This window comes from Lepisosteus oculatus, chromosome 26 (genome assembly GCF_040954835.1).
Source record: "Lepisosteus oculatus isolate fLepOcu1 chromosome 26, fLepOcu1.hap2, whole genome shotgun sequence".
NCBI lineage: Eukaryota > Metazoa > Chordata > Actinopteri > Semionotiformes > Lepisosteidae > Lepisosteus > Lepisosteus oculatus.
Window position 1 is genome coordinate 9,364,123 of NC_090721.1, and position 14,887 is coordinate 9,379,009.

At 51.2% G+C, this 14,887-nt stretch overlaps 1 protein-coding gene across 2 annotated transcripts in view; it reads left to right on the top strand.

Annotated features, from left to right (window-relative positions):
• traf4a (tnf receptor-associated factor 4a) overlaps positions 1–14,887 on the top strand; it is a 38,907-nt gene that overhangs the window by 18,309 nt on the left and 5,711 nt on the right. For both annotated transcript variants that reach the window (XM_006640907.3, XM_015367804.2), the window contains exons 2-4: positions 11,191–11,242; positions 13,812–13,916; positions 14,196–14,357. In XM_006640907.3, coding sequence (XP_006640970.1) covers positions 11,191–11,242; positions 13,812–13,916; positions 14,196–14,357 — 319 coding nt within the window. The remainder of the gene's footprint in view (positions 1–11,190; positions 11,243–13,811; positions 13,917–14,195; positions 14,358–14,887) is intronic.

Sequence of the window (14,887 nt, forward strand, 5' to 3'; positions counted from 1 at the left end):
GTAGCTTAGAAAGAAGAAATTAGCATTTTCCACATTCTTGCAGATAGAGTAGCTTTGAGTCCCTGCCTTGCACTGTAAAATAGATGAAAGAGCCCCCATGAGTTGTTCTCTCAAACCTGTAGAAGTGTTGATGAGCTCCAGATGTGTGCTCATGCAATATTTATGGCGTTTCCACTGTTGCGGTCTTAAGGGCTTCTTTTTAAGTGCGCTAATGAGGGTCAAGAGCTCCATGAGTGTGCAGGGATCCATCCTCAAAACCAGCCGAGGCAAAGCCTACACTTTAAAAAATGAAAGAGCCCAGTGCTTTTAAGACGAGCTCTTTTGTAAACAGTCAATTCTTTAGCTTCGAAGATCCTTCGAACCACTTACCAGCAGACAGCAAACAGCGAGGCTGCTGGAGTATCAAAGGCGGTATTGTTTGCCTCTCTTCCGTTTGAAGACACGACGCTCTTTCACTGCGCCGGAGACGACGCGGAGCTGGCGTGTTCCTGTGGGAGAGAAGAGCGCACACCCGCTGTTGCTTCCTCTTGCGGATTGAGCACATGACCGCGTTAGACGCGCTCCTTCGAAGTTGGATGATCGATACCACCCGCCTTGGAAACTGCGTTTTCCCTCCCGCTTCCCGTACTTGGAAAGCAAGGCAGAAGTCGCAGGAGGGAGTCATAAGCAGTTCGACCTGGGTGGCGTGCACTTTGCGCTGCTCTGTTGGGGTGATAAGGCACCTCTCCTCTCTTGCCAGCCAGTTTTCTGTGCCCGTCTCCATTCTGCCCGTCTTGACTCTCGTAACAGGAGATTTACCCATGACGGTCCACACGCCCGCAGTCTGGGGAGCTGCCACACTGAGCCGTCTGCCTGTGAGCCGAGCGCTCTGTCTGATCCCTGGAGCGGCGCTGTGGCCGTGGAAACAGTTGGCCACAGCAGAGCCAAGGAATGGGTTGAAGAGCAGTGGCACAGATAAGAGGGGTTGTGTTTCGGGGTTTGAGTGCCCTGAAATGAGTGCAGTATCAATGAAACTGCAGCCCCCACAAAAAAAAACTTTGTTTCCCCAAACCCATTCGATAAATGTGTCTGTGAGAGGGCAGGTGGCCACCGGCTCAGGGTTACCTGTGGAAGGGCTGACTGGAACAGAAGCAACAGAGCTTCGGATTGATGAAGATCTGAGCTTCGGAGGAGCTGCTCTTGTTGCCTGCAGCAGTGTGCTGTGTTGAAGAGGCCAGCGTCTTATTCCCATGCTCTGTATTGCACAACATGCCTGTTTTTCTTCATGCCTCTTGTATTTTTCTGACGTCCACTGGTTGAGCTCCGGGAAAAATATGTTCTGCGGCTTCGGGGAGACACCTGCAGGGCAGACGCCGTGATGGTGTTGCTTAGCGTGCAGAATCGCTGAGCAAAACACTAGATTTGCATGCTCCTCTCTCGGTGCCCCTGTAAATGCATTTACCTTGAGGACAGGGCTGCGTGCGCGGACTTGATGTTTCGCAGTGCGTGCCTTTCATAATTCTCCCTTTCCTTATGAAAGCAGGCGGAGCTCAGGTGACTCTGTGCCTGGGTGGGCACTTGCCAGGAGAGAAACAAAGCACATCACTGGCTTTACTGGCAGGGTGGGCTTGCTTACCTATTCTACGTGCACACATGTGCCCGACGTGCTGTCTGTAATTACCCTACAGAAGAACCACTCTGAAATGACCAGGCCTTGCAGGGGCGCCACTGACCCTGTGCCTTCTGGTGAATGTCCTGAGACCTTCTGTGACCTGGTGTGGTTTCATTCCACTTGCATTTCACTTCCATTTGCTTAAGCATTGCTTAAGCGTTCTAAAGGCAGAGATTGACAGAGATGTGCACAGATTGTGGAGAGTACCTTCCACTAGGTTTCTCTTGCTCCGATTACTTGTGCTATATAGCTAATGTTTTGCATTTGAGAGCTTCATGATTAAACATACATGCAATATTATATATTCTGTCTATAGGCTTCCCAGTCAGTGGTTTTGTAATGTGGTGCAGTGCTGGATATGATATTACTTAACTGCAGACTGTTAACACTCCCATGTGCTGTGAAAAACAGACTGTAAACCCATCCAGGGTGGCCAGTTAAGGCATCCCAGATGTTCAGTGGGACTGGGGGCGGTGGGGGGGGGGGGATTCTGTCCAATGGCAGGTCCTTTCCTGATACCGTCTTGATCCCAGGTTTCAGGAGAATCGGGCGACTGGGAGCGCCGGGCTGCAGCTCGTGGGAGTAGGGGCATCCTTGTGTTCAGCACACGGCCGTCGGTCTGCAGCCGTGCTCTGTGTCTGCGCCAGCTGCGCCAGCTGCGCCAGCTGCTCTGTCGCAGCCGCAACCTGCAGCTGCCCCTGGCTCTGGGGACTGTGTAGGCGAGCAGTTCATGGCACACACCGGACCGCCGAGGGCACGCGTGACCCTTTCTAAAAATGGGGAACGTTTTAGGGCTGCAGAAGAATGTGTACAGTGCAACCTCTCTCTAGTCTTTTCACCCTCAACCTGCACTGACTGAAACAGGGCTCTCTGCAGCTGCGTTTCAGGTGAAGTGAGAGACAAAATATCAATAACCGTCCTATGGAACTGTCCTTCCTTAAAAAAGGCATGCTATTGTGGATGGGCTGAACAGACAGGGAGAGAAGCTGGGGGTCAGAGCGCAGGGTCAGCCATTTATACGGCGCCCCTGGAGCAGTTGGGGCCTTTCTCAGGGGCCCAGCGGAGTAGGATTCCTCTGCCGGCCGCGGGATTCGAACCGGCAAACTTCCAGCCACAGGCGCAGATCCTGAGCCACAGAGCTACCACACCAGTGCTACAGGCTAAACTGGAATAGAAGCTGAATGAAAAGCATTGAGTGACCTGTAGCAGTAGGAAAGGCTTTGTGTGTCTTTTTTTTTTTCTTTGCAGCAGCTGGGTTTTCTCAAACCTGTATGTCTTAGAACTGGGGCTTTCCCCCTAACCTGTCTCGCTGTCAGACCCTGCCTGTAGGTGGCACTCTCTCTCCAGGCAGCTCAGGGGGCGAGAGGGTTTAAAGGGGTGCAGTGAAATAGCGGGGTGCGGCATTTTACTAATGCCTCGCCTTCTCCGTGCCTGTCCCGAGAGCAAGGGCTGTCTGCCCAGACCTGTTGGCTCGCGGTTTGTACCCGCCGGTGAAACACAGCACAAGCTTGGGCCGTGAATCCCAGCTCTTCCGTGCCTCATTCCATTTTTCTGTCTTCCCTAAAATGTATTTTTATTTTAATAACCCGTAGCAGAATTCAGGAGTCTGATTTCCACGAGAAAAAAAGCCCTTTTGTTTCACAGTGTCAGCTCAGCTCCTGAGTGGGCGAGCGCTTTTAAAACTACAGCCAATTCTAGGAGTATTTTTTCGCAATTAATTAACGATAACCTATTAGCGCCGTGTCTGCGTTGTGGTCCTAAGCACGCTGGCAGTTGCAGGTGGAATGGTATTTTGCTAACCTTTTAGCGCGGCGGGGACGTGCCAACTGGCTTACAGTCGGCGCGCGTTCACAAATGTCAAGAGCGCCGATCACTCGAAGAACTGGCGGGGGGGGGAAAAAGACGCCTGACTTCCTGGCAGGACGGCTTCAAGGCTGCGGAGCCCTGCCACATGAAAATGAGCACAAACCCCCGGAAGTGTGCGGTTATCTTGTAGCTTCGGCTTTTCGTTGAAATATCAGACCGCTGCTTGGTCCCGCAGCCCTGCCTTGTCTGCGATGCTGCAAAGCCTCCTCCAGCTCTTCCTGTTTCCCGGGGGGCGGTGGGGATTTTTGAAAGACGGAGCCCTGAATCCGTTGCAAATCCAATCGCCTTTCCCTGGGATCTTGCCCCCGTGAACTCCAGAGGCTCGCTGAGGGACGTCTCCGAGCCCAGGGAGCAAAGCATTAGCAGGCACACACTCGTGTTTGTTCTTGTCATTTTGTTTTTGTATGGTTTTGGATTGCCTGTCCCCCCTCACCCCCCCACACACACACCAGACCCTGTTGTAAACTGCTCAGTCACAGAGCCGGGAATCTCAAAGCTCTTCCACCGCTGCCAGAGGCGTTGTCCCTGAGCTCTTCGAGAACTCTTGTGGACCCGATTCCTCGGATCATTCCACTGCCCGGCCCTGGAATCCCCAAACCAGCAGTGCTCTTCAGAGCTCGGCAGCTGTGAGCCACATGTGAAGCAGCCTGGGACTTCTGATGCCCCAAGGCTTGTGTTCGGGGAACGGTCCTATTTTTGGTGCAGCTGGTTTTAAAACAAAACAAGAAGAGGGGAAGGTCAGTGCCTTTAGAATGGTATCCTTTCCCTGACACTCTCCCGGAATTCGAACGCAGCAGTGCTTAAGGTAATCCTGCTGGTTTTCGGAAGGTTGGGGGTTGTGTGTGGGTGGGTGTGGGTGTGTGTGGGTGTGTGTGGGTGTGTGTGGGTGGGTGTGGGTGGGTGTGGGTGGGTGTGGGTGGGGCCGTGGTTTGTAGGAGGCAGAGTTCGGGTCAGCTCTTCATCAGCTGAGCTAATGGAGTGGCAGTTCAGGGCTGAATCTGAAGAATTGAGGGGGTGGTGACTCTCAATGGGCCACTTCTCTCCGGGTCTAGAGCAGAGAGCGTCTCTTGGGTCAAGAGGTTTCGGGTGCTGTAGTGCCTGGGAGCTGGGAGAGAGCCTGCAGCCTGTGCCGTTCCTTGACGGGTCCCTCTGTCTTACTCTGGAAAAGGGAGGCTCAACAGCACCAGCTTGTGAATATCCGCAGCCCCCCGGTTGAAGCCACTGTTACAGATGGGGAGGCCGACCGCTGCCCTGGGTGAAATGAAAGGTCTTCTCTCCTGTGACACGAAATGTTACGATTCTGGTAACAAAAGCCATGTTGGTGGAGCTTGTAAATTCACATTTGTCTTCATTGGCCTGGCTAGCGGCACAGATCGATATTTTTCCGAGCGGATTCAGTTGATGTACAGCGAGCCCCTGTTCGTAGATGTTTGCTGCAGGGGGAGCTCTGGGAAAAGAATGAGATCTAGGTAAATGTCTGGAGCTGTGCAGTGGGGAAAAGGGGAGTCAATGTGTGCTGGAAGCAGGGGGCAGGAGCTGGGGTCCCCAGGTCCTGTAGGAGAGGTGTGGAGGACTGGGGCTCCCCGTCTGGCTCTCCCGCCGGCGCCGTCAGGACACAGCCCCGTTATCCCAGGGGTGGGCCGCGGGCTCCGTGCAGGAGCAGGAGACGGAAACGCCAAGCCGGATTTTCAGATTAAGGGGACTCCCGCCGAGATGAAACGCGATTCCGGTTTTCTCCCGGGGAGGCCGGGTGTCAGGAAGACGCAAATCCAGCAGGGATTCATTTCGGAAGGGGTGGGTGGGCCCCGATTGTGTCTTTTTTTCCCCCTGTTTCTCTCCCATGTACCTGGACGGTTCAGTTTTACTGGAATCTCAACGGAAAAGGGTTAACATTTTTTTTTCTTTGCAATTTCTAACCCCCCTCCCCCCACAAAACCAACATTGTTGCCGGCAAAGGGACTGTTCGTTTCAGTTCTGTTGAATTAACGCCAATGTTCCAGCCCCCCCAGGCCTCTGAGACACAGTCCCCTGCATAAGCACACAGGATGCGGGCTGCAGGTGCACTGATGCACTGTCCCGGAGCTACAGACTGGCTCCGCTTGAGCAAAGCTTCCTCTGACGTTTTCAGGACAAAATCATTTAAGATCTCCTCCTGCCCGCGAGCTGCTTGTGTTTGACGAGGTCTTTTAGATTGGAAGACAAACACCGAAGAGTCCAGCAGCTTGTAACAGCCTAAGAGTTTGGCCTCTGTCTTTGCCAGGGCTGGTGCTGGAACGAACGCCTCTTTAATCCTGGCTGGAGCTGGGATAAGAGGGGAGAGGGGGAGTTTGTCCAGGGCCCCTGTCTGTCTCTGTTCATTGTGCCTGCCCATTCTTTCTCTAATTAGCTTTAAGCAGATTGCCGCTGTCTGACCTCGTTACCCCAGATGCAGGCAATCTGATTGCGGCTTTGTCAGCCCGGGTAAATTAGGGAAAACCAGTGGGTAATTAGCGTTCGGCTTTCCCATCTGTCCCGCGCCTCTGACACTGCGCCGAGGTGTCAGCCAGTGACCTGAAAGGAAAGACGAGGAAGATTCAGGGGAGAGAAAAGGGAAGACACTGGGGGCAGCCTTTACCATGACCCCTCACCCTATTTCATAAAAACTAGAGGCCGTGCCTTTGTAAAAAAAAAAAACCCAACAAAAACAAAGCATCTTTAATTGTATACAAACATCTTAAGGCAGCAGAAAGGCAAGATGGCACAGCAGTACCAGTTTAAACTCCAGGTGCAGTCTAAGAATGGCTTTCTCGTTCCCCATCTCTCCTTTGCTCTGTTTCTCTCTCTCTCTCTCTCCCTCAGGCACAAGATGAACTCAAAAGACATCTCTGGCGCCCTAATAAAGAAACAGTATTCGGTCCAATCAGTTGTTCTTTAGTCTGTTTATTGCCACTATCTTTCCTTGTGTAGCTGCATTCATGCAAGGGGGTGAAACAGTGGGGCTGGCTCTCTGCTTTCTGACCTTTGAGTTTAAAGGTGCCCAGTGCTGACCCTGGGTAAGGAACATTGCTTCCCAAACTGTTCCCAGCTTTTACTGTCCCGGACATTCCGCCCCACACTAACCGATTTTAAAATAATCAGCGCTTATCTCGCAAGAAATAACTTATAATTTGAAATTAAACCCTAGACTAATGAGAAATATCTTGAGCTCACCTCTTTGGCTGGAATTGCGGTGTGAAACGTGAGCCTGTGGAAATGAACAGAACCGTTAATATTTGGCTGGGGGCTGGAAAGCGCTATACAAAGATCCCCCTACTTTTTAAACAGCCGGTTCTGTGTGTTGGGTGCACAAAGCCATTTCCCCAGCTTCTGGTTTCTGTGGAGCGTCCCTTGTGAAAGTGGTGGGGATGGGGAGACCACAATGTGAGAAGTGTCTGTCCTTGTGCAATCAAGCTACGGATTGCAGCAACACATGCAAAGACAAGCCCAGCGTCTGGGTGCTATTGTTTGGGTTTGAAGGCAAGTGTGTACAGTGCAGTTGGCAGTAAGAGGGTAGTGAAAATGACTGGGTCAGATACAGTGCCATCTTTTATCATTGGCAACCCTCTTGTCTCTCTCGATCCCCTCTTTGTCTTCCTTGTCTCTCTCGATCCCCTCTTTGTCTTCCCATTGGGTGTGCAGATGCCTGGGAGCACCCTGCACAGTTGGATGGAAGGGACAGGGTTTAGGTGCGATTGAATCAGCCCGACGAGTTTCAAGGCAACATTTTTGTTGGCTTCTTTAATGGCCTGTGGTGGGCCATTAAAGAAGACGGGGTGGGCCCTGTCTCGTTCTCCCTCGTCTGTAAGACTCTCTCACCTTCCCCCTCTGGTTCCTGGCAGGCTGCAGATCCAGCGGTCGTATGGATCTGAGGGATTCACAGCCACGCTTAAGGGCTTTGTGAGGAATTTTGAAATTACTTTTCTGCGGGCAAATTCCCCGTCTCTTCCTCTGTGCGCTACATCCCTTTGTCACAGGGCCACCTTGGCAAGAGTATCACATCTGGAAACTTCCACCTCCTCATGATCGACATCCTTCAGGAGCTCCACCTACGGTCACACTCGCCTCGGACAGCTGTACCTTCTGATCCACAGGCACAAGTGAGGGTTTATTCCATGCCGAAAAGAGGATAAAAGAAACGCAATGTTTCAGCTGTGGAGCCTCGACACCCACAGAAGGCTCCACAGCCAAAACGTTGTTTCTTGTCTTCTCTTTTCAGCAGGGAATAAATCTCTGCTTGTTCCTTTGCGGCCTCCGCATGCTGAAGCAGCTCCACACTTGAACCCCTTCTGATCCACTGTGTCTGACCCTGCCACAGGTTCCAAAACCGCTTGCTCCCGGCTGCAGCACCAAACCCCTTACAGTCGTTCCTTGGATTGGCACAGCGGTCGTCCATGCTTCTCGGGGAATCCTGATTTCTTGAGCACTACTCCCCCCCCTAAGTTACGGAAGTCCACATCTAACGCTCACCCACTCCTTCTTGAGCACGCTCCCCCACTCCCACGCATAAGCCTCAGCATTCAAATCACACCTCTTCTCCAACTTCAATAGCCTTTCACAGAAAAGGCACAAGGGGCCGATCTGGCCCGTGACAGCGGGTGTAGGAAAGAGAAATGGAATGAGCGCTTTTTGATTTCTGTCGTTTGGAACGTCGGCTGAAGTTAGTTTGGAAAGTTGCATCTAGGGTCTGTTCCTTTTCTATCTGCATGATTGCCGGGAGGATTTAAAATGAAAAAGTGGCATGGGAATGAGACATTTGGGTTGTTTTGGACAGATGACGGTGATACGGGGACATAGGTGTAACAGCCTGCTGCTAACCAGGGTGTTGGGCAGTGTAGACCTTCTGTTCAGCCTTACAGAGTGAGAGGTTCACAGCCAGTGAGCTGACAGCCGTGGAGCCTGGGATTCGGAACAGCTGCTCATGTGCGCTATCACATGGCCCGGGGTGTGTGTAGCCTTTTGTCTCATGTGACTCTTCCGGGTTCCTGCAGATTACAGCCTGTGGAATTCTCCAAGCCAGCACAATGCAGGTTCAGTGTCCAAGGCTGTCTGTGGCCAAACTTCCTGGAGGCACACTGGTTTGTTTGTTTTTCTACCGCGAGGTCAGGCGATGAAGAGGGCCGCCCCCTCAGGCATTCGAGAGTTAAACTTCTACCTTTTCTCTGAAAGGGTTATTTAAAGAGAGCAGGGGGATCCAGTTGGAACTGGTGTTTCCCGCTTGCGGAATCTGGAAAACCGAGGTACAGTGCGTCTCTGGTCCCAGTAGTCTCGCATACCTGTGTGACTGAGTGATGCCCATGACGTGTGTGATGATGGGGTGGCTGCTGGGTTTTTTTTAGTTACATTTTGTGCTGTAAAACGTGGGATTTCCAGCTGGTTGTTTTTCCCCGCATCCGATTGGGAATCGCTGGTGGGGAGTCTTCCACGTCTCAAGTGTGCAGCGCCGAACCCACGACCGCACACGGGAGAAGGAGGAAGCGCAGGCCGACTCCTGCGACCGTGCCCACCCTCGAGACCCTCGTTTGTTAACACCTCTCGGGCAGCCCAGGCCCCTGCCGGAGGATCACTCTTGTGTGGAAGAGAGGCACCGAGAAAAACCCGGTGAATGAACCCACCATACCCCTCGAACCTGTGATCTCAGAGCTCGTTCTGCTCTTGGGCTCCAATCGTGTTATTTTGTAACGGTTTCGTGCCTTAAAAATCTTTTGATGGTACAGTAGCTGCCTCCTGCCCAGGATTCGAACCTGCAACCCCCAAGCAGTCCAGAACCGCTAATCCACATTGCAACATCAGCACAGTTACTCTTCAAGATCTTCGTCAGGCGTTTCAGACACGTACTGTTTGGCCACTGTTTCCTGGTACTACACCCAGAGTGTGTGCCAGACCTTGTAGCGGCACTTCTGTCAGTGAGCAGCGTGCCCAGCTTGCTCAGCCTCGTGGATAGGCAAGAGCACTCCCTTTCCTGCAGTTCGGAAAGCTGCCCCCTGTATTGGTCGCTTTGAAGCGTGGCGTGCTTTCTGAACCTCAACCCCTCCCCCCCCGCCCCCCACTCGCACCCGTTCGTTATTCGTCCTTGTGAATATTTCATCATGGCATCAACGCAGAGGCCCTGTTCCTCTGCCAGCCGGTTTCATGAATGAAACATCAAAGTGGTTTTAGAAGCGTCGGACTGGAAGTCCACAGAGTGACGCCTCTCTCATCGCCCAGGACTTGAAGCCTGCCATCACTTTAATGAGAGAGGAGTAATCTGTTCCAGTTAGCGCTGGCAGTCAAGCTGGGCTCTGGGCTAGTAGGAAACGCACTCCTGTTCCGATCTCCTCTCACGTGCTTCAAGTTCAAATGTTGCACAGCTGACTGGCGGGAATTCTTTAAAAGTGCCTCTTTCCCTTCCACAGGCTCGGATTTCTTCTGCACGGAAAGGGCAAGGGGGGATTATTTTAAGATCACGGCATTGGCTCCAATCTGTGCAGTCGGGTTGCTAATTTGAAAGCGGCATTTTATTTGAACTTTAAATCGAGAGTTTCCTCCTCATGTTTTGTCGTCGGCTTTACGCCATAAATCTGTGCCGGCCCAGGCATCGATCGGCAAGAAATATTTTTGCGCATCAGTGGGCTCTCATTCTCCTTAGTTTGGTTTTTTAAATCGGTTTTAAGGAGTCCTAAGCTCCTCGGCTTGGTATGCGTTTTAAACGTGGCATACAATTTCCCCACTTCTCCTGACAGATGAAGTCTGCTGTGCGTGTTTTTATTTTGCGGTGTCCTTTTGTAGCCGTGGAGAAAAAAAACAAAACAATGCGAGAATCGAAATCGGCACTTTGAGAAAAGCAAGAATGATGGACAGATGAGAGAGTGAGGGAGATGAGTGAGGTGAACTGTGTAAGCAGGGGGCAGGGCAGAGGAGTGAGGGCCCTTTTAAGTGAAATAAAAAAAACCCAGAAGACATCAAGGAACGTTTGTATTGTGACCTTCAAACAGAACAGAATAAAGCTTAAGGGGAGGGAGAAAGCCCTTTATGCATTATAGATTGTATTGCGGCCTTGCTCGGATTTGCTTCAGCTCGTTTCCAGTAATAAAACCGTGTAATTGTGGAAATAAATCCTGGGAGAGATGGGGGAGGAAAAGGACAAAAACATAAAAGGCAACGGCCCAGAAAAAAAGCCACCTCGCCGGGCCTGCTGAGCTGTTGCGCTCCTGGCTGGCTGAGCAGGGCTGCCGGACCCCTGGCCTCCACCTGGCCCGCGAGCCTCCTCTGCCCTCTTGCAGCCCCACGTTGTGAGCCTGCGAAGAGGCGCTGTATGAAATGAAGGCCAAATCATCAGTCGGGCTGGCTTATTCCCTGGAAACAGCCCAGGGTCCAAGGGTTTCCCGACTTCTCGTGCCCTTTACACCCTGTGCGGTTGCGTCACTTGGATAAACGGTCTCTGTTCCGTTTAGCTGCGGCCACCTCGGGTTCTGACGAGTTCCTGACGTTTCTGGCCAAGAAGTCTGCTTGTTGGCTTTAGACAAGTGCCGCAGGGCCGCACCGCGAAGGGCGAAAACAGAGAGTGCTCGTTTGGAGAAACATGCTTGATCTTTTCTAGATCAAGCTTTGTGTCTAGATTAGACTCAAACTTAAACTGCGACCTGATGTTTTATTTCTTCTCTTTTCTTTTTTTGCAGTGAGGGTGTGTTTAAATGCCCAGAAGACCAGTTGCCTCTGGACTATGCAAAGGTAAAGGCTGTAATAGCAGTGTCTTCGGGACCTTTAGACTGGGGATCCTGCCGTTTGGGAGAGGGTATCTCTCAAGCCAGCAGTTTGGGCATTCTCAAAGCTGACAAAACAGCTTACTTTTGTAGGCTTGTTCACTATTTCCAAAGGAAGTGTTGCGGACTACTATAATAGAGAGAGCAGGTAAATGAAGGGCTTGTGGTCATTAATACATTACAGCAATGCACAGAGAAGCTAGCAGCCATTAAGAGATGGTGGCCGTGATTTCAAGGCTATCCACACCGTTCATTAAGAGACTCACCCAAGCAGCCAAGTTAATGTCGGAAGAAGAGCCTAGCTTACTTCATGCTGAAGTTGAAGATGCTTCTGCAGAAATTCGGTTCGCCCCACACTAAAGATCGGGATAAAAATATCAGGCCCTGAGCCATCCAACACCATTTCTTTCAATTGCAGAAGTGAATGGCCACAAGAGATTTAATTTTCTTGGACTATAAAACCTGACAGGAAGAGAAGCTGGCTGCCTGGCGAACTAAAGACTTTGTTTTTTGCTGGTTCACCTGTCTTTTCACGGCACGGGGCGTACCGCCATCGCCGGAGAGCCAAGCAGCCTTTTCTGCAAAAGTGAAGTCGAAATTATAGGCCGACATTAAATGGGTTTTCCCAAGAGCTGTCTCTGCTGTCAGACAGGCTGTGCTGAGAATCTCTCCCCTCTGTCCCCTTCTCTCCCACTGCTAATGTCTTGGTGTCTCTTTTTTAAATGAATGATCTTTTCATCTGCAGACTCTCCGCCTGCAAAAGGCGGTATTTTTGCAGCAAGATTCAGCCTGGCAGCTGGAATCAAAGACTTCTCTAGTTTTCTAGGATTTCATTATAGTGGAGAAAGAATAACACAAGGGCATTAGGCTTATCTGCTTACAATAATTTGGCTGCCTTTTCAAGACACTATTCTGGAACTAAAGCCTGCACGTTACTTTCTAAAATTATACATGGTTAATTATGATCGGTTCCTAAAAAGGAAATTCCAAATCCAAGTTGCTTTAATTAAACTTTTTGTTTTTGCAATATTTTATCCGCTTTCCAAGCCTAGCCTCGGGTCCTCTGTGAGCTCGTAGTGAAAGAGGGGCATTTAAGTCGGATTGTTCTGACCAGGGCATGAGACCAGGCTTAATTCTGTATTCATCTCCACTTTCCTGTTCTGAGCAAGGGTCCAGGCTGAAAAAGTTCATTGAGATTTTAATCACTCTCCGCCTTCCATCTCTGTGAAAAGTCTCCCCTGTGTGACAACTCTTGTTCAATTTGTGATTCCAGCCAGAGCTGAACACGGCTAAAAATACTGACCGCACGACTGATCTTCAGTGTACGCTACAAAGATGATGATTCATATTCAGCTGTCAGCTCCTTGTCATCATTTAATAGATTGTTACAAAATAAAAGTGTCCTATTCATGCAGGGGAACTTAAATTAGGGTTGGGCTGAGCTCAGGTGCTCCTGATTGCTATCAGAATAAATCCTGAACACGCAGCTGCGATTAAGCCAAGTCTCCAACTTGGAACAGCAGGCGCGTGTTGGGGTTATTTTCATTAAATTGCCACAGCTTGCCTTTCCCGTGGAGTTTGGGCAGGAGACTCTCCCACAGCGCAGGTGTCATTGTAACAGGCTCTGAAGCTGCGTGGAGACGTCTGAGCAGCTTAGTGCAACACTTGTTACCCTCTGGCCCTGCTCCTGTGCAACTGGAGGGTGTACTGCTGGAAATGCGCGGCGCCTGGGGGGGGGTTTGGTTCAGACCTTAAACTGGAAATTTCCTGAGGGCAGCTTTAAAAACTGTTGCCAAGTCAAAAGAACTAAAACTATGATGCAAGTTTTCCTGGAAACCTATTAAAACCGTCTTCATTCTCCACAACATACTAGTTCCAAGAGCGCAAGTGGAAAAGGGATTCTGGATCTGAGTGATCCAGTCGGCAGTGATCACTCTGCCATTGGAGTCCGTGGGGATTTGGTCCTGATTGGATAAATGGATTTGGCTCTTCCTGTTGCAGTGCAGTGCAGGCACATCTCCTGCTCTCCTCCGTCTCATCCTCTGGGTTCGTGCGGGGTCTCAGATACGTGTATTAAAACGATCTGACATGGGAGCTTCGAGCTATACGGACTGTTGCGGCGCTAGTCCGTGACAACATGTCCTTGTCTGACTCCCTGCTGCTTCGGGCCACGGAGAAGGTCTGACAGAGGTGGACAAGGTGACCCTGGCGTCTCCATCCAAGGCCTTTCTGGGGAGCTCCACTGCCACGTGAGGCTTAGTGGTTCAGAAATGCTGCTTTCCTGTCAGCAGCCCTTGCGATTTGCCGTTTCATTAGCAGGAAAGAAGCTATTCTGTTACCGTCAAGCTGGAAAAGGCTGCTTCTCATGAGATGTTTCTACTTTAAAAAAACAAACATATTCCACACCTCCGGGTTTCTGTGTGCCCAGGGCTCTCCCTGCAGAAATTCGCCAGGTGCATTAGGGTTTAGGGAGTAAAATGGCGACTGCAACACAGCTGGGCTTGTCTTGATGGCAGTTCTGCTGCTCTCTCCTCCAGATCTACCCTGACCCTGACCTGGAGCAGCAGATTCTGTCTCTGTCCATCCGCTGCATCCACAGCGAGGAGGGCTGCCGCTGGACTGGGCAGATGAAGCAGCTACAGGTGAGAGAGAGGCCAGCGGTCAGCACGACGTACTGCTCCTCACTGTGCATGACCTAGCTCTTGCATCGTAACCGGCATCCTATTGCACTTGCATGCCTATTGCAATTGAGACACAGCTTGCTTAATTGTTGCATCGTGTTGCTGGATGGAGTTCTCAGTGTTTGACCCCCAGCACCTCCCATCTTGAGCGCTCCGGTTGACTAATTGTCTCTTAGCCGACCCTATTGACATATCGAGGGGTCTGTTGCTGACCAGCCTCTCCGCTCCCCGTCTGTCCAGAGTCATTTCTCCACCTGCGCGTTCAACGTGATCCCCTGCCCAAACCGCTGCGCCATCAAGCTGACCAGGAGGGACCTGCCGGACCACCTCCAGCACGACTGCCCCAAGCGCAAGGTCAAGTGCGAGTTCTGCGGGAATGAGTTCACCGGGGAGGCCTACGAGGTGAGAACTGGGGATCGCAAAGCTCAGGTCACTGTAGTGATATGCATCATGAACGTGGAAGCTGATAATGCTGGTAATCAATCTGCAAAAGTATATGTAGGGACATGGGAAGGACTGGTGCATGTGTCCACAGGAATAGGGCAGAGGTGTGAGCTGTGCAAGCGACACAATGAGGTGAGCAGATCTTTCCCAGTACAGAGTTACCGTTCCTTTTCTACTCTGATGGGAGAGTTGTTGAATCTTGCCCGGAATAAAAGCAGAACAGTCACCTCTTCGGAAACCATGCGGCTGTGCTTTCATTCAGATCCGAGGAGCCACAGGTGCCAGCTTTGATCTTTGAGGTCCACAGACCTGCAGGTTTTTAAACCCTTAACTGCTGAAGACCATAGGGGTGCTCCAGCTCAATGAGACAAGAGTCCTGGTAAAGTATAGACCTATGATGGGCTGGAACTGCGCTCCTGTGCCCCAGACCTACTCTGGGGACCTACTAAGGGATGTGGCTGTTAGAATATTGAATTTGACTTGTGAAT